The following is a 27,140-nucleotide window of genomic DNA, read 5'->3' as shown; positions in this document are numbered from 1 at the left end:
TGCCTCCATCACACCTATCCTCAAAAATCCCTCTCTTGACCCATCCTCTGTATCTAGCTATCGCCCTATATCACTTCTCTCCTATGCCTCCAAGCTACTGGAACAACACGTCTACCCTGAACTGTCCTCCCATCTCTCTTCTTGCTCCCTCTTCGACCACTTACAATCTGGCTTCCAGTCACACCATTCCACTGAAAGTGCCCTAACTAAGGTCACCAATGACCTATTATCCTCCAAGAGCAAGTGACACTACTCTGTCCTCCTCCTCCTTGACCTGTCGGCTGCCTTTGACACAGTGGATCATTCCCTATTATTACAGACCCTCTCATCCCTTGGCATCACAGACTTGGCCCTATCCTGGATCTCATCATACCTAACAGACCGGACATTCAGCGTCTCCCACTCACACACCACCTCCTCACCTCGCCCCTGTCTGTCGGAGTCCCACAAGGTTCAGTCCTAGGGCCCCTGCTCTTCTCCATTTACACTTTTGGCCTGGGACAGCTCATAGAATCTCACGGCTTTCAGTATCATCTCTATGCTGATGACACACAGATCTACATCTCTGGACCTGATATCACCTCCCTACTAACCAGAATCCCTCAATGTCTGTCCACTATTTCATCCTTCTTCTCCACTAGACTTCTGAAACTTAACATGGACAAAACAGAATTCATCATCTTTCCCCCATCTCACGTGACCCCCCCAACGAATCTATCCATTACAGTAAATGGCTGCCCACTCTCCCCAGTCCCACAAGCTTGCTGCCTCGGGGTAATCGTTGACGCTGATCTCTCCTTCAAACCACATATCCAAGCCCTTTCCACTTCCTGCCGACTTCAACTCAAAAATATTTCACGAATCTGTTCATTCCTCAACCAAGAATCTGCAAAAACCCTAGTCCATGCCCTCATCATCTCTCGCCTTGACTTCTGCAACCTCCTGCTCTGTGGCCTCCCCTCTAACACTCTTGCACCCCTCCAATCTATTCCAAACTCTGCTGCCCGACTAATCCACCTGACCCCCGCTATTCCCCAGCTTCTCCCCTCTGTCAATCCCTTCACTGGCTCCACATTGCCCAGAGACTCCAGTACAAAACCCTAACCATGACGTACAAAGCCATCCACAACCTGTCTCCTTCTTACATCTGTAACCTCGTCTCCTGGTACTTACCTACACGCAACCTCCGATCCTCACAAGGTCTCCTTCTCTACTCCCCTCTTATCTCCTCTTCCCACAATCGTATACAAGATTTCTCTCGCGCATCACCCCTACTCTGGAACCCTCTACCACAACACATCAGACTCTCGCCTACCATCGAAACCTTCAAAAAGAGCCTGAAGACCTACCTCTTCCGACAAGCCTATAACCTGCAGTAACCACCGATCGACCAAACCGCTGCATGACCAGCTCTATCCTCGCCTACTGTATTCTCACCCATCCCTTGTAGATTGTGAGCCTTCATGGGCAGGGTCTTCTCTCCTCCTGTACCAGTTATGACTTGTATTGTTTAAGATTATTGTACTTGTTTTTATTATGTATACCCCTCCTTACATGTAAAGTGCCATGGAATAAATGGTGCTATAACAATAAATAATAATAATAAATAATAATAAACTGGAGTTGACCTCACGCCTGGTCTTACATGTGCCCTCCGCATCATCAGTTGATATTTTATGCTGCTTTATTGTTGATACCAGGTGCCGCTGATCTTTCACCACTGTGAAGCACCGCTGATCCTTTATATCAGCATCTTGTTGACCAGCGGTGCCAATACAGAATAGGACTTGGTGAAAGGACCGGAACTCCCAGCCTCGGCAACCCCCTAACACTGCAGCCACTTCTCAAATAATTAATCAGTGGCAATAGCATTCAGGGGCTACCAGAGCTGGCCCCGATACTGGGCCGCTCCCCCCTCCTACTTACTGAGGAGCGTATGACAGTATCGTGGCCTGACCACATGCCCGCCGCCGGGCCACCCTCACTGTCCATCCTCTCGGCTGATGCACTTCCTGCTGCTACGTCCCCGCTACTACAAGCAGAGATGTTTCTCTGCACCTCAGTACTTTGCTTCGTAATCCACCCACAACTTATACATGTATACAGCTTATACAATGAGCTGACTCAAGGAGTGCAGGGAGGGGGGCATACATATAGCTTACTGCTTCCTGTAGCTTTGGCTTGGTGGTCTTCCCTTTTTCTTCTGGCCCCCAGGTGCCTCCGCAGGTAAATCGTCACCAAGATGGAAGTTTTGAAGGCACACTGGGAACTCCTGGAGCTTGATCTCCGCCATTAGCACCCCCCAGCCGCTGTTGTCTCTGTCCTCCCCAGAGCCAGCAGAACTGTGCCCAGATGTCAATGTCGCCTATCCTGCAGGGAGCTCGCTGCCTGTGGCCTGCGGGTGACTTTGCAGGGTGCCAGATGTGGCTTTCTGCTGGTCATCATCCTCCTCCTCATCATCATTCATGTGGCTCTCAGGCTGCAGCCCCATCTGCCTTTTCTCTCTGTTATTAGCCATTTCTCTAAATCTGTCCTCATTCATTAGTTTTTCCTTGAAGGGACCACTTTTCTCTCTGATGAATGCTTTCCTTACTCAGGAGGTGATTCTCAGGAGCTTATGAGCACACAGCAGGATCAGTGGCGAACACACCCACAATCACCACAATGAGCAACAGTTGAAAAGAGCTGCACTTACTATTCTGCTGGTGCAGTCACTGTGTACATACATTACATTACTGATCCTTTTCTGATACTGGGTTACCAGGGGCTCCTTTCCTGTCCCTTACACTAGGGGTGCCTTAGCTCGCCCTGCTCCCCTGACTACTTCTGATGGAGAAGACATAGGGGCCATGTTCCTTGCCTTAGCTCCTGAATCCGCATTCAGTTTGTAACCTTCCACCACTTAGGGAAAAGGGGAGTAGTTCTGTACCGTAATACACCAACCACACTAACCAGGTAAATACAAACAGAGATATAGGAAAATACCAATCATACAAATATATTCACACAAACAACAGAGGAATGCACCAGGGAGTGGAGAATGGGGTTAAACCAAAGAAGGAGGAGGAGTGGAAATTAGCATGCACCAAAAACCTAGCAACAGTCTCAGATAAATCCACCAAGCACCTTCTGAAATAACATCCACCAACAAACAACCTCCAGCCATGCAGCATGAAGCTTCTAGGAGTTCTCAACTGAGCAGATTAACCCCTGCACTGCTAAAATAAACATGCACCATTTTATATGAAGGAGAAGTCCATCTAATCAGTGCAGGAGTAGGAGAAATCCGATGTTGCAATCTTCTGCCTCTTTTCTGTTATGGTAACCCATGACAGTACCTCCCTTTTTTATGAGGGACCTCATATGAAGACCTGATCAGCCTGGCCGCATTAACATCAGATGCTGGTTCCCACATCCTCTCTTCAAGAATGTATCTCTTCCAGTGTAACAGATACTGAAGCAACCAGTGAACTAAGCGAGAAACAATGATATTAGCTGTTTGAAATTCCAAATTTCCATCCATATTGAGATGGTGGTATTGGTGATGGTACAGTTGATGCAACAGATTTTTTGAGTATAGATAGAAAAACAATATGGATCCTAAAAGTGAGAGACAAAGTAAGGTGGAATGCTATGGGATTGACTATGGCTTATAAGGACTGATGAACCTGGGACCCAGTTTCAAAGAGGGAACCTTCAACTTACCCCCCAGTCAGACATAATATCCTTAGGGATTCCATGTAATTGTACAATCTCACTGATGAATATTTCTGCCAAAGTCTTGGCGTTCGGTAAAGCTGGTAACAGAATGAAATGTGACATTTTACTGAATCTGTTGACCATGACCAAAATTACAGTATTACCCACTGGCACAGGTAGATCAGTGATAAAATCGACCGATAAATGAGTCCTAGGTCTACTGGGAATCACCAATGGTTGGAGAGACCCAGACGGATGACTATCAGAGGTCATAGAGCATGCACAGACTCCCAGACATCCTGACGTACCCCTGGTTACCAAAAACGCCGAGTAAGAAGATCTATGGTGGCTTTGTTACTGAGATATCTGTCCAAGACCGAGTCATGATGTTCACGAAGAACTCTCAAATGGAGATTCACAGGTACAAACAGTTTACCTAATGGTCAGGCTGCAGGGTTATCCCCCTGAGCCTCAATAACTTATTTCTAAAGATTGGAGCATATAGACGCCATGATCACCCCTTTTTGTAGTATAGGTACTGGTTCACAATTATCTCCACCCCCAGGAAAACAACAAGATAAGTCATCCACCTTATTGTTCTTTTTCCTCGGCCTATATGTAACAAAAGTTATAACTGTTAAGAACAATACCCATCTTGACCTTTAAATATACAGATTATTTTTCCTGAAGATTGAGGTATGTCCTTCCCTGGATTGAGCTGTTGAGAGAAGAGTTAAATAAATAAATGTGTACAGGAAAAAAATGGTTCTATTTTGTAGAAGCTTTATAACGCCCCTCCACATGTGATCGCCATCATTGGATGATGAAATAAAAAAGACAAGTAATAGTCTCTCACCTGTCCACTGCTGCAGCCCCTCACCTCACATTATTATCAATAAAAACTTCAGCTTCACAGGTGAAAAACAGCCAAAAAGTTACAGAAGTCTCAGAAATTGGTGACACAAACATAATGACCTGGAGAGTCATGTTCCTGCTCATTTTTACCACAAACTAAATGTCACAAAAACAAAAGCAAAAAACAATGGTGGAATTGCATTTTTCTCACCATTTCATCACAGTTTGAATTTTTTTTATCTAAAATAACATTTTATGGTAGAATAAATGGTGTCATTCAAAACTACAACTCATCCAACAAACCAAAAACCACCCACTGGGAATGTAGAAGGAAATATAAAGCTATGGCTCATGAAAAAAGGGGATGTCCATCATGGTGGCTTAGTGGTTAGCACTGGAGTCCTGAGCCCAAATCCCACCAAAGACAAAACCAGGGAGTTTGTATGTTTTCCCCATGTTTGTGTGGGTTTTGTCCGGTTTCCTCCCACACTGCAAAGACATATTGATAGGGATTGTGGATTGCGAACTCCAATGGGGACAATGCCGATAATGTCTCTAATGAGCTGTGGAATTAGTGGTGCTATATAAGTGAGTAAAATAAATAAATAATAGAAAAAATATTGCTCAGCCTGCACATACCAGTTAAATCTTCTTGTGATGGACTATGAAGATGTACATCAAAAAAGTACTTTGCCAACAAAGACCTCCCCAGTAAGAAATTAGAAGCCTCTTGAAGGGAGAAAAAGATGCGCTGTGGTGAAGAAGAAAATGAGAGTGGTGGTCATGGGGGATTCCTACTATGAGGAAAAGAAGCCGCTATCTGCTGACCGGACACATTACCTGACGAGAAGTGTGCTGTGTTCCAGGTGCCCATGCAGCGCCCCCTCCACCGCCGCAGGGCCGAGGGGTACCCGGTACCGGGCCTCCGAGTCTCTGCTTCTGGGGTTGTCACGGCGGCTAGGCCCCGGTCCGTGACCCTGCCGTGGGGGGGGGCGCACAGTAAAATGCAAGGTGTGGGTGTTGGTAGTAATGATAGCGATGTAGCGGTGCAGTTGTGGGGGTGCAGGTCGCAGTAAATAACAAGGACACCAGGTTGCAGTCTCTTTACCTCTTTACTGGAGATCTCTGAGTCCTCAGTCCAGAACATGGTTCACCAGGCTACGCAAGTCCAGCCGGTCCAATGGCACCTCCAGAGTCCTCCTCTCAGGTGGAGATCTGTGCCTTCCTTCTAGCGCTATGTGTTGTAGTCCTTCCCTGCTGTGCTCACGGAAAGTGACCCCACAACGGTTGTGTCTGTTTCTTAAGTTCCCTCACAACTCGATTTGATGTTCCTCTGTAATCCACCCCTTCCCTGTATTCAGGTTGGAATGGCACCCGTTTGTCAGGTAGGCCTGGAGTTCTTCCGGGACCCTAGAGACGCCCCTCTCCCGCAATTGCCCCCCAAGACTTCATAGGTGATATGTGGTAGACAGCCCGCCTGAGACCGACTGTCCTGCCGCTGTTTGGAGTATGGCTTGAAGCTGTATTCTAATCCACTCCCTCGGCGTTCCGGCCACCGGTATTGCGCCTCAGCAGGGTGCTGCCTCTTTCAACAAAACCCCTGCTGGTATTCTCCTTCTGCTTGATCTCGTTTCTCACTCAGCACAATCTGCCTCGCTTCTAGTCCTTTCTTGGGCACCGCCGCTAAGCTGAGCAGGCACGGTCCCGTTACGTTCTCTCAATGCCAAGCCTCTGCCAGGATCCCACCCCTGGCAGAGACCCTACAGTCTCTCCCTTCACAACACCCTCTGCCACAGGGTGTTGCTCTGTTCAATCCCGTCAGCGTTCTCTTCTAACTTCCTGCCTGACCCCCAGTTTACCCACTATGGTGGGGAGTGGCCTAATGAATAGCACCCTTAGCTCCCCCCGGAGGCCCTGCTGTGAAACATATTGGTGTCTGTGATACCTGATTGGAGGAACTCCTTCAGTGCCATCGAACGTACCATGGCTCCCCTTAGTGGCAGAGCCACAGTACTGCAACGACCAGAACTCTGGGGCGCTGCACTCCCCCCTGGTTAAACACAGTACTCCGGGACTGGGAAGAAAAACAACAATACAGATTAGTAAACAGACATACAATTTTGTTGAGTGCAAAACAATAAGTATACTTGAACAGGCTTCCCTTTATGGGAGGTGAGGACACTTTTAACGTTACAAACATAGTCAACATTATAAATTACAGGCTATACATAACTCCTGTTACCCAACCGGGTATTCTACTTAGTGCAAATTCTGGAACAATAAATTAACATTGCCTTTAAGAAACATGCACTCTTAGTTTACCAAAGGCCTTCCTATAATCACATTACAGGGTAGGGTAACTTCACATTCTCCTACTTTGAACCTGCAGGACCGCCTGTCCCTATGGCACCAGACCTACTGCCTCTCCTTTCTTTTACAGGACCGCCCCGTTCAGCCAGAGCCTACTGCCTTTCGCTACTATACATAGTATAGACATAACATTCCTTTCGTTTAAAGAACTCTGAGCCAGCTCTACTCGGCTCCTTTAAGGACTCACTCTCTAACCCCTATGGGTTCGCTTTCTGTCCTTAGTAACAAAGTAACTTTCTATGGGGACGCAGGGTTTACCTTCTATCCTCACCTTCATCATTACTTCTTTACTTTCAACTACGCAGATCTCTACTTCTACCCCTGCGGGCTCTCTGCATCTTTTCCTTTCACAAAACATTATTTTCAGATTTCACAATTCAAACAATTTAAACACATATAACTTTTCATGTAAAACAGTTACATTCTTTTTCTCAAAGCATCATCATGTTACCGTTCTAAAACAGTATCGCTTTCAAGTTCAATTCCACGCATCCCCTTTAAGAGGGGACCAAGCCTTTCTGAGGTAGCTCGTCTTCTCAGCCTACCAGTCCACGCAAAGGCTCCGGAATGGCATCTTCGCAAAGTGTCTTTTAACTAAAACCAGTAGGAAAGGTATCTTCGCAAAGTGTCTTTTAACTAAAACCAGTAGGAGGCACCCTTAAGAAGGTGCAACTATTTACAAGGAAGTTCGAATCATGCACAGTCCATGATTACTGCAGTTTGTGTAAAACTTCTGGAAAACAACAATAGTGACCCCGGGTCAACAAAGGGGTCACCTTTTAAAGTTTACCCTGGACGGGTTTAGCAACAAACAATCAGGAACAGTTAAAGGAAAACTATTTACATTTTTCAGGTTTCCGAGGTTTATTCTTCTTCAGGTGGCTTTGGTTCCGGGACCCCGGCCACTGTAGCGCCAGTGTCCGCGGTTCGAACATGCAGATGAACTCGATTGGCCAACTCTGGGGCTGCCACTAGGCGTACCGTTGCAATGGTGACAAGTTCGGGTACTCCCGGGACCAGGTCTGGGGTAGCTAGTGCCGCGGCTCCAGACATACACCGCCGAACATTCCGTGCATACCACCCGAGTGGGTTCAAGTGGCGGCTGTAGGTCACTGGATCCCCCTTTTGTAAGGGTTCTCCGCTTCGGCCACAACAGGGAGCCCTCACGTTACAATGCGCAACGAAAACATCAGTATCCAGTCCCGTCTCGTGTATGAGGCCCCACCCCCTTTTTACATGGTAGGCCAACACAGTGCCCCGCCTTACCGCGTCTCTGTCATCCCCTGTCTGGGGGGGTTGTCGTACTTTCGATGGGCCCATCGACTCAGTCCCTTTCCGTCCTTTCCACTGCAGAATCAAGCACTGTCTATATTGTTCCCATGTAAGCACCGCAAGAGTGGACCCGTTCTCCCGGGATCCATCTGCTCTAAACCAGGGGGTGTCCCACCGAAGAACTACTCCATCTAAGCTCACATCCACGGGCTCCCCCACTCCAGTCGACAGCGGTGGCACCATCCTCCCCAGGTCATCGGGGGATAGCACCATTAGCCCTGCCGAGATAAGTCGCTCCCTACTGAGACGGAGGTGGGTCATGGAATCGGGCTCGTGAAGGGGAGCAGGGACGTCGGCCATACCTGCGCCTAATGTGGTTCCATCGGTGTCGCTCCGGTCCATTAACAAGGGTGCTGGAGTCGGCTGCAGCCCGGACTGCGGCTCCTCCAATAGGATTCTCGGATTCGGCTCCGCTTGCTGTAGTTCCTCCTCCTCTAACTCCGAAGTCAGGATTGGTGGACGTAGCCCCGCTGTCGGGTCCGCAGGCTTCCGGTCCATCGTTGGTGAAGAAGGGCAGGCCGGAACTGCTCCTTCCTCGCTCAGGCACTCGCCGTTCATCGTCGCTGCCCGATAGTCGGTGGCAGTGCATGCACCTAACTCCGCCATTTCTCCGAGGTCGGGCTGCTCCATCCCCAGCCCCTCGCTGTTGCATATCAAGGGGTGTTTCTCTTCCGTTTTGGGGCAGGCCATTCCTCTGCAACCAGAAGTGCAGGGGGCGGTAGCCATTTCTCGCGCCACACTGGGAGTCTCCGCCCATAACACGCCCTCCTTCCCCTTGGATGTAGCAATGGCGGCGCCTTTTGGCGGGAACTTTTGGCGGCTAATGGCGCAGCACAGTCTTACAATAAAGTACAGTCCAAGCACAGTAAATCACAGTCTCTAGGCACACATGACCTGATTCTTCAGGCTTAAGTAGATCCTGTTCGTGACGCCAAGTTCTGCAGCGCCCCCTCCACCGCCGCAGGGCCGAGGGGTACCCGGTACCGGGCCTCCGAGTCTCTGCTTCTGGGGTTGTCACGGCGGCTAGGCCCCGGTCCGTGACCCTGCCGTGGGGGGGGGCGCACAGTAAAATGCAAGGTGTGGGTGTTGGTAGTAATGATAGCGATGTAGCGGTGCAGTTGTGGGGGTGCAGGTCGCAGTAAATAACAAGGACACCAGGTTGCAGTCTCTTTACCTCTTTACTGGAGATCTCTGAGTCCTCAGTCCAGAACACGGTTCACCAGGCTACGCAAGTCCAGCCGGTCCAATGGCACCTCCAGAGTCCTCCTCTCAGGTGGAGATCTGTGCCTTCCTTCTAGCGCTATGTGTTGTAGTCCTTCCCTGCTGTGCTCACGGAAAGTGACCCCACAACGGTTGTGTCTGTTTCTTAAGTTCCCTCACAACTCGATTTGATGTTCCTCTGTAATCCACCCCTTCCCTGTATTCAGGTTGGAATGGCACCCGTTTGTCAGGTAGGCCTGGAGTTCTTCCGGGACCCTAGAGACGCCCCTCTCCCGCAATTGCCCCCCAAGACTTCATAGGTGATATGTGGTAGACAGCCCGCCTGAGACCGACTGTCCTGCCGCTGTTTGGAGTATGGCTTGAAGCTGTATTCTAATCCACTCCCTCGGCGTTCCGGCCACCGGTATTGCGCCTCAGCAGGGTGCTGCCTCTTTCAACAAAACCCCTGCTGGTATTCTCCTTCTGCTTGATCTCGTTTCTCACTCAGCACAATCTGCCTCGCTTCTAGTCCTTTCTTGGGCACCGCCGCTAAGCTGAGCAGGCACGGTCCCGTTACGTTCTCTCAATGCCAAGCCTCTGCCAGGATCCCACCCCTGGCAGAGACCCTACAGTCTCTCCCTTCACAACACCCTCTGCCACAGGGTGTTGCTCTGTTCAATCCCATCAGCGTTCTCTTCTAACTTCCTGCCTGACCCCCAGTTTACCCACTATGGTGGGGAGTGGCCTAATGAATAGCACCCTTAGCTCCCCCCGGAGGCCCTGCTGTGAAACATATTGGTGTCTGTGATACCTGATTGGAGGAACTCCTTCAGTGCCATCGAACGTACCATGGCTCCCCTTAGTGGCAGAGCCACAGTACTGCAACGACCAGAACTCTGGGGCGCTGCACCCACATCAAAGATGTGTCTCATATGGCATCAGGACTCTTCAGTGCTAAACATGACCACCCATGCCTACAAATACACGTAGGAAAAAATTACACCACAAGAAAGTACCTGGAAACTATATGTTGAGACTTTGAAGACCTAGGGTGGACAGTTAAGGAACTGGGAGCGCAGGTCGTCTTCTCATCCATCCTTCCAGTGGATGGACATGGACCAAGTTGATTGAATAGGATTCTACAGGTGAACAACTGGCTACATCGATGGTGCCGTGAGCAATGTTTTGGTAGAGATGGGTTGCATCTTACAAAAACAGTGAAGCACATATTTGGTAGAAGCCTTGCTACAATCATCAGGGGAGCTTTAAACTAGAGCAATATGGGATGATAAATATACAGTCAGGAAGAAATATGCAGCTATTGAATTCTTTTGAGAACCCTGCTATCAGAAGTGGAAAGGAAGAACAAAGACACCAAACTCTGAATGGAAACAGAGAAGCAAGAGAAACCGACTACAAAATAAAAAGGAAGGAACACAAATGCACAGAGCATGGGAAACAAACAAGGAGAATTGGAGCTGCTAACACAGGAAGGGAGATATGATGTCATAGGCATCACTGAAACTTGGGGTGATACACATGCTGGAATACAAACCTTGCAGGCTACAATTTATGTATTAGAAACAGGATTAACAAAAAGGGAAGAGATGTTGCACTGTATGTTAGGAAAACATACATATCTCCACAGAGATCCAAGCTTCAGAGACTGACAGCTCTGTAGAAACTGTATGGGTAAGAATTCAAGGAGAGAAGAACAGAAAGGACACTATTGTAGGTGTTTACTATAGGCCACCCGGACAGACTGAAGATATGGATTAAATCCTTTTGTATCAGATGTCTTAGTTCTCAAAAAAGTACGACATACACCATGTTCCAAATTATTATGCAAATGATATTTTTCTCGGATTTTCCTAAATGGTCGGTGCAAATGACAGTCAGTCTAATAAAAGTCATCACCCGTTAGAGTATACATCAAATTTTATTGAAGAAACCTCCAAATGATAACAGTATAATCTCCAAAATGAATAAAACCTCACAATGAACTGTTCCAAATTATTAGGCCCAGTAGAATTTCTAAACATTTGATATAAAGAACTGAAAATGCTCATTTGTGGAATTTGCAGCATTAGGAGGTCACATTCACTGAACAAAAAAGCTATTGAACTCCAAAACCTCCTAACAGGCCAAGTTACATGGTAATATAGGAGCCTTTTTTGATATCACCTTCACAATTCCTGCATCCATTGAACTTGTGAGTTTTTGGAGAGTTCTGTTTGTATTTCTTTGCCTCCCAGAGCTGCTGTTTTGATGTGAATGGCCTCCCACCCTCATAGATCTTTGGCTTGATGATCCTCCAAAGGTTCTCTATAGGGTTAAGGTCAGGGGAAGATTGCAGCCACACCATGAGTTTATGTCCTTTTATGCCTATAACAGCCAATGACTCAGAGGGATTCTTTGCAGCAGTAGTAGAGCGTCGGGTGGTTTCATCAAACTCAATTTGACAGGTGGACACGCCCCTATCATAGTGTATCAAAGTGTGTAAGCCCACCCCTCCCTGGCTGCTGTCAGCAGCTGTGTGCCTGCTCCCCCTCCCTTTTTGATATAGTTTAATTTGTTAATACAGTGAATATTATCCCCGTAATTGTTCTTTATATTAGATGTTTATATGTAACTGCTGTGAGAATAAGGGCATTGTGTAAACACAATGTAAGATGTGCCCGTGATACTGGGATATGTCTGCAAACAGTATTTTACACAAGATTCACATGACATGTCAGTTCCTGGCTCATCAAGCAACACAGCGAAAACTGTCTACACTTCCTCTTCACAGGCAATAAGGGAAATGGGGGTCCCCACGGATGCTCTTCCTTTCTGAGAACCCAGACAGATGTTCAAAACACAGAAAGCTTTAAAATCTTTATTGCGGGAAGAAAAAGTACATTTGTATTAAATTTATTACTGGTCAGACATTTAGATCGCGGAAGAATAAGTACATTTGGATTAAATTTATTCCTGTTCAGAGATTTAGAGTCTGTATAATTATCGGACTTCAGTATCGCTGTAAGCTGCAGACTGTCCATCGTTAATTAAAATCGCATAAAGTGTGTTAAATAGACATCATACGGATATCGTAGTGAATCAAAATGTATTAAATTGATTACTGATACGATTCCAACAAATTGATAATAAATTGTTATCAAAGTGACAGCAAAGCATATTAAATAGATATCACACTGAAATCATAGTGTATCAAAGTGTATTATTACACCTATTATTACAAAGGACCTTTTATTTATAGTCCCAATAATATTTATTCTCTTTTATTGACATTTTCATACACCTATAGTCCCAATAATATTTATTTGACCAGCAGATAATTAATTAAAATTGCATAAAGTGTGTTAAATAGACATCATACGGATATTATGTATATTCTGTGTTTATGCATCATTATTTCATACTGTGATTCTCATTTTATGAGCTTTATAACACATCAGACTGATTTACGGACATATTATGTATAATTATTAGTTAATTGGCCAGTCATTTATCAGTTTTTCATACGTATCACAGAAAGTTTTTTAGTTTGATCTGATTTAAAATCATATAGTTCAGCGATAATGTCAGGGGTTGGACAGTCATTTATCAGTTTTTCATACGTATCACAGAAAGATTTTAGCTTAATCTGTGCGAGTTTGCGGGCATATTATGTATATTCTGTGTTTATGCATCATGATTTCATACTGTAATTCTCATTTTATGAGCTTTATAACACATCAGACTGATTTACGGACATATTATGTATAATTATTTTAGAATGAAGCAGGCCCAGAGATGCCCCAACCTGTACAGATAATGTTCAGTGTTAGTGTGATACAGCATTGTGTTATTATTCCAGGCTGTAACATTTCTATTCCCACAATTTCAACGATCTCTTGATTTTTATCAGAGTCGGTATTCACATATAATAATAATAATAATAATAATAATAACCATCGGTGATATTATGTATATCATGTGTTTTTGACAGGTATAAAACGGTTGTTTTATACATGACTGGTATATGAATATAAAAAGTAAAAATCATCACATGTACAATTAACATACATCATTACACTTCTTACAAAATAGATAATATACAGTATATAGTTCAGTGATAATTGTTACAGTATTTTATTTTCCCGGGGTTACTTTTGTTCATGTATTACCAGATTCTTCTGCAGTTGTGATTCTTACCTTTTCTATATAAATATGGGTAAATGAATTGTCCAGTGCCAGCATAATTTGTCAGCGTGTCCAGGGGTTGTGTTTAACTATCCTTTTAGAGTGTCTAGTAGTTTTATATTCTTTGTCTGATATATTTCTACACAAAGCTTCAAAACTATTTTGTAATTTATAATGTATCACAGTAGTTTCATATGAAGTTACATCTTAGGCTCTGTTCAGACTATTGTAATATCTGTAGCTTAAAATAGAGCCAAATAGCTGCTTTCAAATCCGGACATACACCATTGATTTTAATGGGGTCTAAGGGGATTGTATCCACGTAATAGTTATGGAAAGAATAATGCTACAGAATTGGCCGCTCCAGTTATAAAACAAAAATGATGAAAATTATCCTTGATGATAATGTGAAAAAGGCTTATGCAGTGGGCTTATGGATCTCTACAATAAACGCCTTGTGTAGAAATTTGGTTATAGAACTTGTTGGATTAGTGAATATAATAACGTTTGGCATATTTTATAACATACAGCTAATGATTCTTGCTTTTAACTTGTATGTAACTGGTTAATGTTACTAATACCCTCTAACATGGGGTCATGGTTCTGCATTTTCTGAAGAGTTGAGCTTCAGCTCCATCTTTCTTTAATTCTACATTATTTTATCACATATTAATTTCACAGCTGTCTGTGCTGGCTATTTGCACACAGCGTTCTTGAATTCAATGTTTGTAGATTTTTCTGTCATGGAAAAAAAAAAAAAAAACGTGTACAAAGTTAAAACATAATTAAAATAAAGAATAATGACATAGCTGGTTGTTTGGGTGATATTGTAAAATCATTTATTGTTTCTACTACTTGGCAATTGTTACACTCAGTTATTTTTATTTATTTATTTGTTTTTTTATATTTTTTTTTCCTTGGATTGTGTTAGTCATTACAATTATTTTTGCTCCCAAGATAGGGTTTTAGAGTCACCAAGTAACATAAATGTGCAGAGTCCTGAATATTACAATTACATAACATTCAAAGTTTGTTTCTCCACTTTTTGCAGATAATAAATCTTAATTTCTTTATAATTTGACTTTTAATTATAGTTTGTTTCAGCTCTTTGTCGTTCTATGTATACCGTAAATTTTGCTTCCTTTCAGTGAATAATATAAGACAAATTATTTTTATACAAAGACATCTAACTTATGTATACTTTTAAAGCTTTGTTACATTTCTATCCAGTCTACACCATGCTGTGTAACATAAATACATGCGGTCTTGTAGTATGGTTTTTGGTTTCTCTGAACTGCCACAAACAAAACATATAAGGTAGTAGGGCACAAGATGTGAGCGTACCCGCAGCTCACTGAGCATTACTGCTGCACTCATGGCCACTTCTCTTTGCAGCTTCTGAATGTACACTTTTCTCACCCATGGAGAGTTTTCCTTTAAAAATATGAATATTATTGAATATAATGTTTTACATATGTTACAGTATTTTATTTTCCATGCAAAAACCCATCTTTGTGCTGATGGCGGCATCAACATTTTGCCATTATAAGTTTATGGTTCTGTAAAGAGAGAGGAGAATTGCAGAACGGAGATGGAGGCAGTCACACACAACACACAGAACACATGCACAACAAACACACATAACATACAGAACACACACAACACATACAACACACAACAAACATACACACACAACATACAGAACACACACACAACACATGCAACACACACAACAATCATACACACACAACAAACATACACACACAACAAACATACACACACAACATACAGAACAAACACAACACATGCAACACACACAGAACACACAGAACACACACACAGAACACACACACACACAAGAATCACAAACACACACAACACACATGTGCTGCTGAAGCCATTGCCGAGTCAACGTAGTGATTGACAAGTAGCTGCTATGATGAGTTCAGGAGGCAAAGAGAAGTGGCCATGAGTGCAGCGGTAATGCTCAGTGAGCTGCGGGTACGCTCACATCTTGTGCCGTACTACCTTATATGTTTTGTTTGCGGCAGTTCAGAGAAACCAAAAACCATACTACAAGACCACATGTATATATGTAACACAGCATGGTGTAGACTGGATAGAAATGTAACAAAGCTTTAAAAGTATACATAAGTTAGATGTCTTTGAATAAAAATAATTTGTCTTATATTATTCACTGAAAGGAAGCAAAATTTACGGTATACATAGAACGACAAAGAGCTGAAACAAACTATAACTAAAAGTCAAATTATAAAGAAATTAAGATTTATTATCTGCAAAAAGTGGAGAAACAAACTTTGAATGTTTTGTAATTGTAATATTCAGGAGTCTGCACGTTTATGTTACTTGGTGACTCTAAAACCCTATCTTGGGAGCAAAAATAATTGTAATGACTAACAAAATCCAAGGAAAAAAAACAAAAAAAACAAACAAATAAATAAATAAAAATAACTGAGTGTAACAATTGCCAAGTAGTAGAAACAATAAATGATTTTACAATATCACCCAAACAAACAGCTAGGTCATTATTCTTTATTTTAATTATGTTTTAACTTTGTACACATTTTTTTTTTTCCATGACAGAAAAATCTACAAACATTGAATTCAAGAACGCTGTGTGCAAATAGCCAGCACAGACAGCTGTGAAATTAATATGTGATAAAATAATGTAGAATTAAAGAAAGATGGAGCTGAAGCTCAACTCTTCAGAAAATGCAGAACCATGACCCCATGTTAGAGGGTATTAGTAACATTAACCAGTTACATACAAGTTAAAAGCAAGAATCATTAGCTGTATGTTATAAAATATGCCAAACGTTATTATATTCACTAATCCAACAAGTTCTAGAACCAAATTTCTACACATGGTGTTTATTGTGGAGATCCATAAATCCGCTGCATAAGCCTTTTTCACATTATCATCAAGGATACTTTTCATCATTTTTGTTTTATAACTGGAGCGGCCAATTCTGTAGCATTATTCTTTCCATAACTATTATGTGGAAAAGCTTGATAGAATCCCCTTAGACCCCATTAAAATCAATGGTGTATGTCTGGAATTGAAAGTAGCTATTTGGCTCTATTTTAAGCTACAGATATTACAATAGTCTGAACAGAGCCTAAGATGTAACTTCATATGAAACTACTGTGATACATTATAAACTACAAAATAGTATTGAAGCTTTGTGTAGAAATATATCAGACAAAGAATATAAAACTACTAGACACTCTAAAAGGATAGTTAAACACAACCCCTGGACACGCTGAAAAATTATGCTGGCACTGGACAATTCATTTACCCATATTTATATAGAAAAGGTAAGAATCACAACTGAAGAAGACGCCGATAATACATGAACAAAAGTAGCATCAGGAAAATAAAATACTGTAACAATTATCACTGAACTATCTACTGTATATTATCTATTTTGTAAGAAGTGTAATGATGTATGTTAATTGTACATGTGATGATTTTTACTTTTTATATTCATATACCAGTCATGTATAAAACAACCGTTTTATACCTGTCAAAAACACATGATATACATAATATCACCGATGGTTATTATTATTATTATTATTATTATATGTGAATACTGCCTCTGATAAAAATCAAGAGATCGTTGAAATTGTGGGAATAGAAATGTTACAGCCTGGAATAATAACACAATGCTGTATCACACTAACACTGAACATTATCTGTACAGGTTGGGGCGTCTCTGGGCCTGCTTCATTCTAAAATAATTATACATAATATGTCAGTAAATCAGTCTGATGTGTTATAAAGCTCATAAAATGAGAATCACAGTATGAAATAATGATGCATAAACGCAGAATATACATAATATGCCCGCAAACTCGCACAGATCAAGCTAAAATCTTTCTGTGATATGTATGAAAAACTGATAAATGACTGTCCAACACCTGACATTATCGCTGAACTATATGATTTTAAATCAGCTCAAACTAAAATCTTTCTGTGATACGTATGAAAAACTGATAAATGACTGCCCAATTAACTAATAATTATACATAATATGTCCGTAAATCAGTCTGATGTGTTATAAAGCTCATAAAATGAGAATCACAGTATGAAATAATGATGCATAAACACAGAATATACATAATATCCGTATGATGTCTATTTAACACACTTTATGCGATTTTAATTAATTATCTGCTGGTCAAATACCGTATATACCCGACTATAAGCCGACCCGAGTATAAGCCGACCCCCCTAATTTTGCCACAAAAAACTGGGAAAACTTATTGACTCGAGTATAAGCCTAGGGTGGAAAATACAGCAGCTACCGGTGAATTTCAAAAATAAAAATAGATGCTCCATACCGTTCATTATTGCCCCAAAGGAGGTTCCATATAAAGCTGTGCCATATATAATGCTCCATACCGTTGATTATTGCCCCGTAGATGCTCCATATATTGCTGTGCCATATAGAATGCTCTGCACCATTCATTATGGGCCCATAGATGCTCCTTATTAAGCTGTGCCATATATAATGCTCTGCACTGTTCATTGTTGCCCCATAGATGTGCCATATAAATCTGTGCCATATATAATGCTCTGCACCGTTGCCCCATAGATGTGCCATATAAATCTGTGCCATATATAGTGCTCTGCACCGTTGCCCCATAGATGTGCCATATAAATCTGTGCCATATATAGTGCTCTGCACCGTTGCCCCATAGATGTGCCATATAAAGCAGTGCCATAAATAATGCTCTGCACCGTTGCCCCATAGATGTGGCATATAAATCTGTGCCATATATAGTGCTCTGCACCGTTGCCCCATAGATGTGCCATATAAAGCAGTGCCATATATAATGCTCTGCCCCTTTCAGTTTGGCCCCATAGATACTCCACATAAATCTGTGCCATATATAACGCTGCTGCTGCAATAAAAAAAAAAAAAACACATACTCACCTCTCTTGCTTGCAGCTCCTCAGCGTCCCGTCCCGGCGTCTCTCTGCACTGACTGATCAGGCAGAGGGTGGTGCGCACACTATATGCGTCATCGCGCCCTCTGACCTGAACAGTCAGAGCCAGAGGACGGGAAGACGGAGCGGCGCCCGGCGTGTGGAACGTGGACAGGTGAATATAAAATACTCACCTAGTCCTGGCGATCCTGACGCTCCCCCTGCCTGTCACACTGTCTTCGGGTGCCGCAGCTCTTTCTCTGTCAGCGGTCACCGGCACCGCTGATTAGAGAAATTAATTTGCGGCTCCACCCCTATGGGAGTGGAGTCCATAATCATTTCTCTAATGAGCGTTCCCACGTGACCGCTGAACAGGGGAAGAGCTGCGGCACCCGAAGACAGTGTGACAGGCAGGGGGAGCGTCAGGATCGCCGGGACTAGGTGAGTATGCCTCAGCGCCCTCTCCCCCTCACCCGCCGACCCCACCGCTGACCGTGACTCGAGTATAAGCCGAGAGGGGCACTTTCAGCCCAAAAATTTGGGCTGAAAATCTCGGCTTATACTCGAGTATATACGGTAAATATTATTGGGACTATAGGTGTATGAAAATATCAATAAAAGAGAATAAATATTATTGGGACTATAAATAAAAGGTCCTATGTAATAATAGGTGTAATAATACACGTTGATACACTATGATTTCGGTGTGATATCTATTTAATATGCTTTGCTGTCACTTTGATAACAATTTATTATCAATTTGTTGGAATCGTATCAGTAATCAATTTAATACATTTTGATTCACTACGATATCCGTATGATGTCTATTTAACACACTTTATGCGATTTTAATTAACGATGGACAGTCTGCAGCTTACAGCGATACTGAAGTCCGATAATTATACAGACTCTAAATCTCTGAACAGGAATAAATTTAATCCAAATGTACTTATTCTTCCGCGATCTAAATGTCTGACCAGTAATAAATTTGATACAAATGTACTTCTTCTTCCCGCAATAAAGATTTTAAAGCTTTCTGTGTTTTGAACATCTGTCTGGGTTCTCAGAAAGGAAGAGCATCCGTGGGGACCCCCATTTCCCTTATTGCCTGTGAAGAGGAAGTGTAGACAGTTTTCGCTGTGTTGCTTGATGAGCCAGGAACTGACATGTCATGTGAATCTTGTGTAAAATGCTGTTTGCAGACATATCCCAGTATCACGGGCACATCTTACATTGTGTTTACACAATGCCCTTATTCTCACAGCAGTTACATATAAACATCTAATATAAAAAACAATTACGGGGATAATATTCACTGTATTAACAAATTAAACTATATCAAAAAGGGAGGGGGAACAGGCACACAGCTGCTGTCAGCAGCCAGGGAGGGGTGGGGTTACACACTTTGATACACTATGATAGGGGCGTGTCCACCTGTCAAATTGAGTTTGACGAAACCACCCGACGCTCTACTACTCATGAAGATGATTTTGCTCCTGAAAGCACGTTTCTGCTTTTTATGCCATGGAAGAAAGTTGTCAGTCAGAAACGCTATATACTTTGCAGAGGTCATTTTCACACCTTCATGGACCTTAAAGGGCCATACCAGCTGTTTCCCATGATTCTGGCCCAAAACATGACTACTCCACCTCCTTGCTGACATCACAGCCTTGTTGGAACATGGTGGCCATCCAACAACCATCCACTACTCCATCGATCTGGACCACCCAGGGTTGCTCGACACTCAACAGTAAACAAGACAGTTTGAAACTTAGTCTTCATTTAAGTCTGGGCCCACTGCAACCATTTCTGCATGTGAACACTGTTTAGGGGTGGCCGAATAGTAGGTTTATGAAACAAAGCAAGCCTTTGAAGGATCCTACACCTTGAGGTTCGAGGGACTCAAGAGTCACCAGCAGCTTCAAATATCTGTTTGCTGCTTTGTAATGGTATTTTGGCAGCTGCTCTCTTAATCCAATGAATTTGTTTGACAGAAGCCTTCCTCATTATACCTTGATCTGCATGAACTCTGTCTGTGCTCAGATTCAGCCACAAATCTTTTCACAGTATGATGATCACTCTTAAGTTTTCCTGAAATATCTGATGCTTTCATACCTTGTCCAAGACATTGCACTATTTATTTCCCATATTGTTTGAAACCTGTGGCCTGCTTAATAATGTGGAACATCATTTTTAAGTAGTTTTCCTTTAATTAGAATCACCTGGAAAACTAATTATCACATGTGTTTAACATTGATTTCAGTGATCCTTTGAGCCCTGAGACACAATACCATCCATGAGTTTATTTGAAAAACAAAACAATTAAATCTTTATGACACTTAAATCCAATTTGCATAATAATTTGGAACACGGTGTAGTGATCACGGGAGATTTTAACTATCCAGATATTTGTTGGGAGTCTCTCTTAGGCAAAAGTACTGGGTCCAGACAATTCTTAACTTCTCTTGCTGACAACTTCATCTTTCAAAATGTAGAAGAGAGAGCAATAGGATCTGAATCTTGGACCTAATTCTTACCAATGGGAAGGAAATGGTTAAGGAAGTAAAGGTGGCTGGTAATTTAGAAGGCAACGATCATGCAATCCTCGAATTTTGGATTAGAGGAAGAGATAGACTGGAGAGGACTCAGACTTTAAGCTTGGACTGCAGGAAGGCAGATTTTAATGAAATCAGAAAGTGGGTAGGAAAGATCCAATGGTGGGATGTTCTAAAGGACAGAAATGTCCAAGAAGGATGGGAGATTTTGCTAAATGAAATCCTCACCACACAGTCAGTAACAATCATGAAAAGAATGAAAAATCTGAAGCATTTAAAGAGACCAGGGTGGATGAACACAGAACTTAATTACTTGTTAAAAAGGGAAAATCAATATATATCAAATTGAAAGAGGGGGACATATCTAAAGAAGAATATAATGCTGCTTGAAGGGAATGCAGGGCAAGCGTTAGAACAGCTAAAGCAAGTAATGAAATAAGGCTTGCAAGGGAGACCAAAAGTAGCAAAAAAGGAATTTAGGGGCATGACAAAAACAAAAGATAAGTCAAAAATGCTATAAGATTTTTACAGGATGAAAAGTGTGAAGTGGTCAGAAGTGATGTTGAGAAGTCCAAACTTTCCAATTCCTATTTTGCATGTGTTCTCTAAGAAACCAAAGGCAACATTAACTGCCCTTCACTGTGCCACTGAAGGAATAAAATAATCCACACTATCTAGAAAGAGAGAGGTGGTGAGTAGTGATGAGCGAGTGTACTCGTTGCTGGGGTGACCTGCGAGTATTTATGACTGCTCGGAGATTTAGTTTTCATCGCGGCAGCTAATGATTTACAGCTACTAGTAAGGCTGAGTACATGTGGGGGTTGCCTGGTTGCTATGGAATCCCCACATGCAATCAAGCAGGCTGCTAGCTGTAAATCATTCAGCTGCCGCGATGAAAACTCAATCTCCGAGCAGTCAAAATTACTCGGAGGTCACCCGAGCGTGCTCAGGAAAACCCGAGCAACAAGTACACTCGCTCATCACTAGTGGTGAGGGAACACTTAGCTATTTACATGAATTTACATCTCCTGGTCCAGATGAATTACTTTCTAGGGTACTGAAAGAGTTAGCAGAGGAAATTGCAGAATCACTGGCCAGAAGCTTTGAAAAATCCTGGAAAACAGAAGTCTCAGAAGACTGGAGCAGGGCAAATGTTGTCCCCATCTTCAAAAAAGGAAAGAAGATGGAGTCAGGAAATAACAGACCAGTGAGACTAACTTCTATACCAGGAAAAATCTTTGAACAAATTATTAAACAGTTTGTATGTACTGTAAGTACTTGGAAAAGAATACAGTAATTAGCCAGAACTGGCATGTCTTTGTAGCAAACAAGTCATGCCAGACTAATCTAAATTCCTTCTATGATGGAATCACTGACTGGGTGGACTAGGGAAATGCTGTAGATATAGTATATCTTGACTTCAGCACATCATTTGATAAAGTATCTCATACCATCCTTATTGAAAAAAAGTCACCAAGTATAGAATTCACAAGGCTTTGGATAGGTGGATTCATAACTGGCTCAGTGATCGTACTCAAAGTGTGGTAATAAATAGTTGCACATCGAATTTGAAGAGTGTTTCATGTGGCTTACCACAAGGCTCTGTCCTGGCCCCAGTGTTGTTCATTATTATATAAATGATCTAGATATGGGATCTGAAGGTAAAATATTCAAATTTGCAGATGATGCAAATCTAGAAGGGATAGCTAACACTAGAAGAGAAAGAGAAAAGATTCTGAAGGATCTAGATAAGCTTGAAAAATCAGCAGTGACTAATGGAATGGTAGTTAATAGGGAGAAATGCAAGATTCTATATCTGGGCAAGAAAAATGAAAATTACCTCTACAGAATGGGAGGAATAAAACTAAGCAACAGCACGTGTGAAAATAAGTTGGTATACTAATAGATCACAGATTGCACATGAGTCAACAGTGTGACGCAGCAGCAAAAAAGGCAAACACAGGTCCAAGATGTATTAAGTGAAGTATAAAGTCTAGATCATGTGAAGTAATTATGTCTCTACTCCTTCTTGGTCAGGCCTCATCTGGAATGCTGTGTCTAGTTCTGGGCACCACATTCTAAAAAAGACAGTGATAAACTCCAGGAAGTTCAGAGAATAGATACCAGGATGGTGAGCGAACTGCAAAGTAGGTCCTACGAGGAATGGTTAAAGGATCTGGGAATATTAGGCTTGCAAAAAAGAAGGCTAAGAGGAGACTTAATAGCTCTCTACAAATATCTGAAGGGCTGTCACACTGTAGAGGGATCATCCTTATTCTTATTTTCACATGGAAACACGAGAAGCAATGAAATGAAACTGAAAGTGAGAATATACAGATTAGATATTATAAAATTAGAATAAACTTTTTGACAGTGAATGTGATCAATGAGTGGAACAGGCTGCCATGAGAGGTGGTGAGATCTCTTTCAATGGAAGTCTTCAAACAGAGGCTGGACAGACATCTATCTGAGATGGTTTAGTGACTCCTGCATTGAGCAGAGGGTTGGACAAGATGACCCTGTAGATCCCTTCCATCTTTAACATTCTATGATCTCTAGGACTACTCAGCTGACACATCTTCTTTCATCAACCCTCAGTCAATAAAATTGTAAGTGATGTAATGTCATCGTCATTGCCATCCTCAACGTCTGCAACATCCTCCTCTGTGGCCTCCCTGCTAAGTCACTTGCATCTTTCCAGTCTGTCCTTAACTCTGCTGCTCGACTAATCCACCTTTCTATTCACTGCCATCTATAATCTGTCACCTACATATATTTGTGTACTAATCTTCCAGTACCTCCCCACATTTAATCCTCACTCCTCACAAGACCTCTTCCCCTCCTCTCATCGCCTACATTTCTCATCAAATTACCCCCAAGACTTTTCAGTTTCCCCCATCCTCTGGAACACAGTGCCCAAACACAACCAATTGTCTCCAACATTTTTTACATTCAAAACTCATCTTATCAGGAAGGTCTGCAGCCTGCCATGACCCCACTGTCACCTCATTACAGCCTGTAAGAGCAGCGCTGCCCTCACCTGCCACAATAACATCACTGCCCTTCTTCACTCTTCTGTGTCCTTCCCCAATACCTTGCATATGTTAAGCTTGTGAGGGCAGGGTCCTCTTCCCCCTGTACCAGTCCATTTGTTCATGTTTTTTGTACTTGTGTGTGCTTTTGAATTGTACCATACACCTGTAATCCCTCTCCGTATATTCAACACTCTGGAATTATTGGTGCTCCAAAATGACTAATAATAATCTGATCTTTGTCTCACAGCTAAAGTTCAGCAGGAGATAGATGAGGTGACCAAGTCCCTGCGATCCCCTGAGATCATGGACAAGCCCCAGCTGGCTTATACAAACGCCGTCATCCATGAAGCACAGAGAGTTTTTGACCTGGCACCAACTTCTCTTTTCCATGCTGTCTCCGAAGACATCAAGTTCAGAGGTTATACCATCCCGATGGTACGGGGCAATGCTTACAATGTGCATTTTCTAGATTTTCTTACACAAGACCAAAGAAGTTATTGGACAATTTTTTGAATCAAGCAAATGAAAATATTAAGAAAATTATTTTGTACCACCCAGTCTTGCAAAAAGTTGACATTAAAAACAGCTGATGTCACTCAGCATTCCCCAATCACCGGCGACTTCATGCAATTTTGCTTTGAATTGCAACATTTTTGTGGAAAACCCATCGGAATACATGTTTATGGTACCATTTCATTATTGGGAGTATATAAGTTGTGTGATATTCTTGTTATATACAGCTCTGCAGTTCATGTATGATTCCTGACTAGAGCTGGGCGGATTGCTTTGTGAGACTCTGCTCCATCGGCCAGATGAGTAGACTCCAGCCACTGGACGGATTGCACTAGAACCTCTTAACTTCTGGGACCTTCCAAGTTCAGCTTTTGATTAGCCAGGCATGACTACTGATCTGGCTGATGGATAAGAGTCCTACGAACCGATCTGCCCACCTCTATATCTGACCATTGGTACTTCGGAAATTCTGGGTCTACACTGATTGTCATGAACTCTACACAGTCAAGTAACACCTGATCTTTCTTGGTGTCAGGGAACAGCTGTGATCCCCTTCCTCACATCAGTCCTTCAAGACCCATCTCAGTGGGAAACTCCAGAAGATTTCAACCCTCAGCATTTTCTGAATGAGGATGGACAGTTTCGCACAAGGTTGGCATTCATGGCATTTTCAGCAGGTAAGAATCAAAGATGGAAATATCGGAGAGTAGACAAATGGAGCATCTGGGATTCTGAGCAAAGTGAAGAATTGGGGTCGAGAGAGACCAGACCATAATAATGACCATTACATTTGCAGAGAACAATGTATCCATGAATCATATTTCTCAGGAAAAACCCGTGAACAGGTGAATTTGAATTTTGCCTGATCCGCTCATCTCTAATTACAACTGAGGCATTGGGTCCCTTAGGTCTAAATGTAAGAAGTGATTTCAGCAATTTTCTGTTACTATCACTAATAATATTATTAAAATAGTTCTATTCATTTGGATTATTATGTCTGCCCTATTCAAAATATTTTTTGGATATAATTATACATACTGAATCTGATACTAGGCGTGAGATGGTTTATAGCGTTCTAAAGTCAGGAGGCCGCAGTTCTGAAAGCCCAACTACCAGGAGGAATTTAAATGTATTCGTTCTGGCAGCTCCGCCGTTCAGAGTTGATCTGATGCAGCTTCAGTCACTGCTCCTTAACTAGTGATCGGCTGTATGTGCACCCTGGCCCATTGACTGACAGCTATGTTTACACTGAGACGGTCTTTGATAAGGAAGGGGGGCCTCAAGCTGTCCCTGGAACTGGGACCCTAACTATCTCTTTCCCAGGGGTACTCTTGAAGGTAGAGAGTCTTGACTGTCTTTTGACATTACAATGCTCCTGTTAAACCCTATCTGTCCTCTCCTCCACCCCATGAGTGTCATGACAGGTTACATTTAACATATTAAATCTTAGCATTCAACTGCCCATACAGCTGATGGTTAGCTCAGGAATGATACAATGAATCGCCACCGATTACTATAAACCAATAAATACAAACAGATAGTGAGCAGAGGTCTTTCCATGGTGGGAACTAAAGCATAGAGCGACTCCGGGAATAAGATAATTAATTATCACATATGTTTTATCTTGTCTTCTAGGGAAGCGAGCTTGTCTTGGAGAGAACCTGGCCCGCATGGAGCTCTTCCTGCTCTTCTCCGCTTTGCTCCAGAAATTCACCTTCACTCTCCCCCCGGAAACAGAACGTCAGGACTTGAAATATCTGACCCTTAACAAGGTGGAGATCATGGCATCAGCCCGGATATGTGCCGTGCCTCGTGTCTTGTCCAAGTGACCGACTGCCATCCAACTGCTCAATATGGATGAGAATATACGAAAATAATCCAGAGCATGTAACAAAAAAAACACTGATGAGAAAAAAAAATAATAGATTTAGAATTTGCAGGGAAAATTTGGGAAAACCTTAATTATTTCACATTGTGTCAAATTTATTGGTATAATTTTAGTCAAATTCTGCAAAAATCACAAAAATCGAGGAATATAATAGATAAGTAAAGTAACCCATTCACTTATTGATGTTTTTGGCCTGTTTTTACCTTTAATAAAGAAGATAATTCTCCTACTTTAGACAAGTGCAAATAGGACTTAAAGAACAAAATAAAAGTAATAAACTTGTGAATCTGATAAATCAGCATGGTGCGACAGGACTTTGTCTTATCTGTCCAGTATTTTCCCACCGCTTATTGATGCATTTTGTCCTTCTTTTGTCCTTACCTTTTTTGATTCCCTTTAACAATAATGGTTCTCGAACTGTAGTCTGCTGTTATAGTCCATCTGTGCCAGGAAATGATGAGCTCTGGATATGTTAGAACACCGGCACTGTATTCTGCAGTAATTTTCTTGATAGTGCACTACCTGTTGGTCAGAACGTGTCTTCACTAGTG

General features: G+C 42.4%; 1 protein-coding gene across 1 annotated transcript in view; it reads left to right on the top strand.

The window, feature by feature from the left end:
* Window positions 1-26,888, top strand: part of LOC143783141 (cytochrome P450 2C20-like) — a 407,257-nt gene extending 380,369 nt beyond the window's left edge. The window contains exons 8-10 of the mRNA XM_077271460.1: window positions 24,436-24,623; window positions 25,237-25,378; window positions 26,337-26,888. Coding sequence (XP_077127575.1) covers window positions 24,436-24,623; window positions 25,237-25,378; window positions 26,337-26,530 — 524 coding nt within the window. The 3' untranslated portion in view covers window positions 26,531-26,888. The remainder of the gene's footprint in view (window positions 1-24,435; window positions 24,624-25,236; window positions 25,379-26,336) is intronic.
* Window positions 26,889-27,140: the final 252 nt, after the last annotated feature.

The sequence above is a fragment of the Ranitomeya variabilis genome, chromosome 6, assembly GCF_051348905.1.
Source record: "Ranitomeya variabilis isolate aRanVar5 chromosome 6, aRanVar5.hap1, whole genome shotgun sequence".
NCBI classification, from domain to species: domain Eukaryota; kingdom Metazoa; phylum Chordata; class Amphibia; order Anura; family Dendrobatidae; genus Ranitomeya; species Ranitomeya variabilis.
The sequence above is the reverse complement of the archived record's forward strand: the minus strand, read 5'-3'. Positions and strand labels throughout refer to the sequence as shown.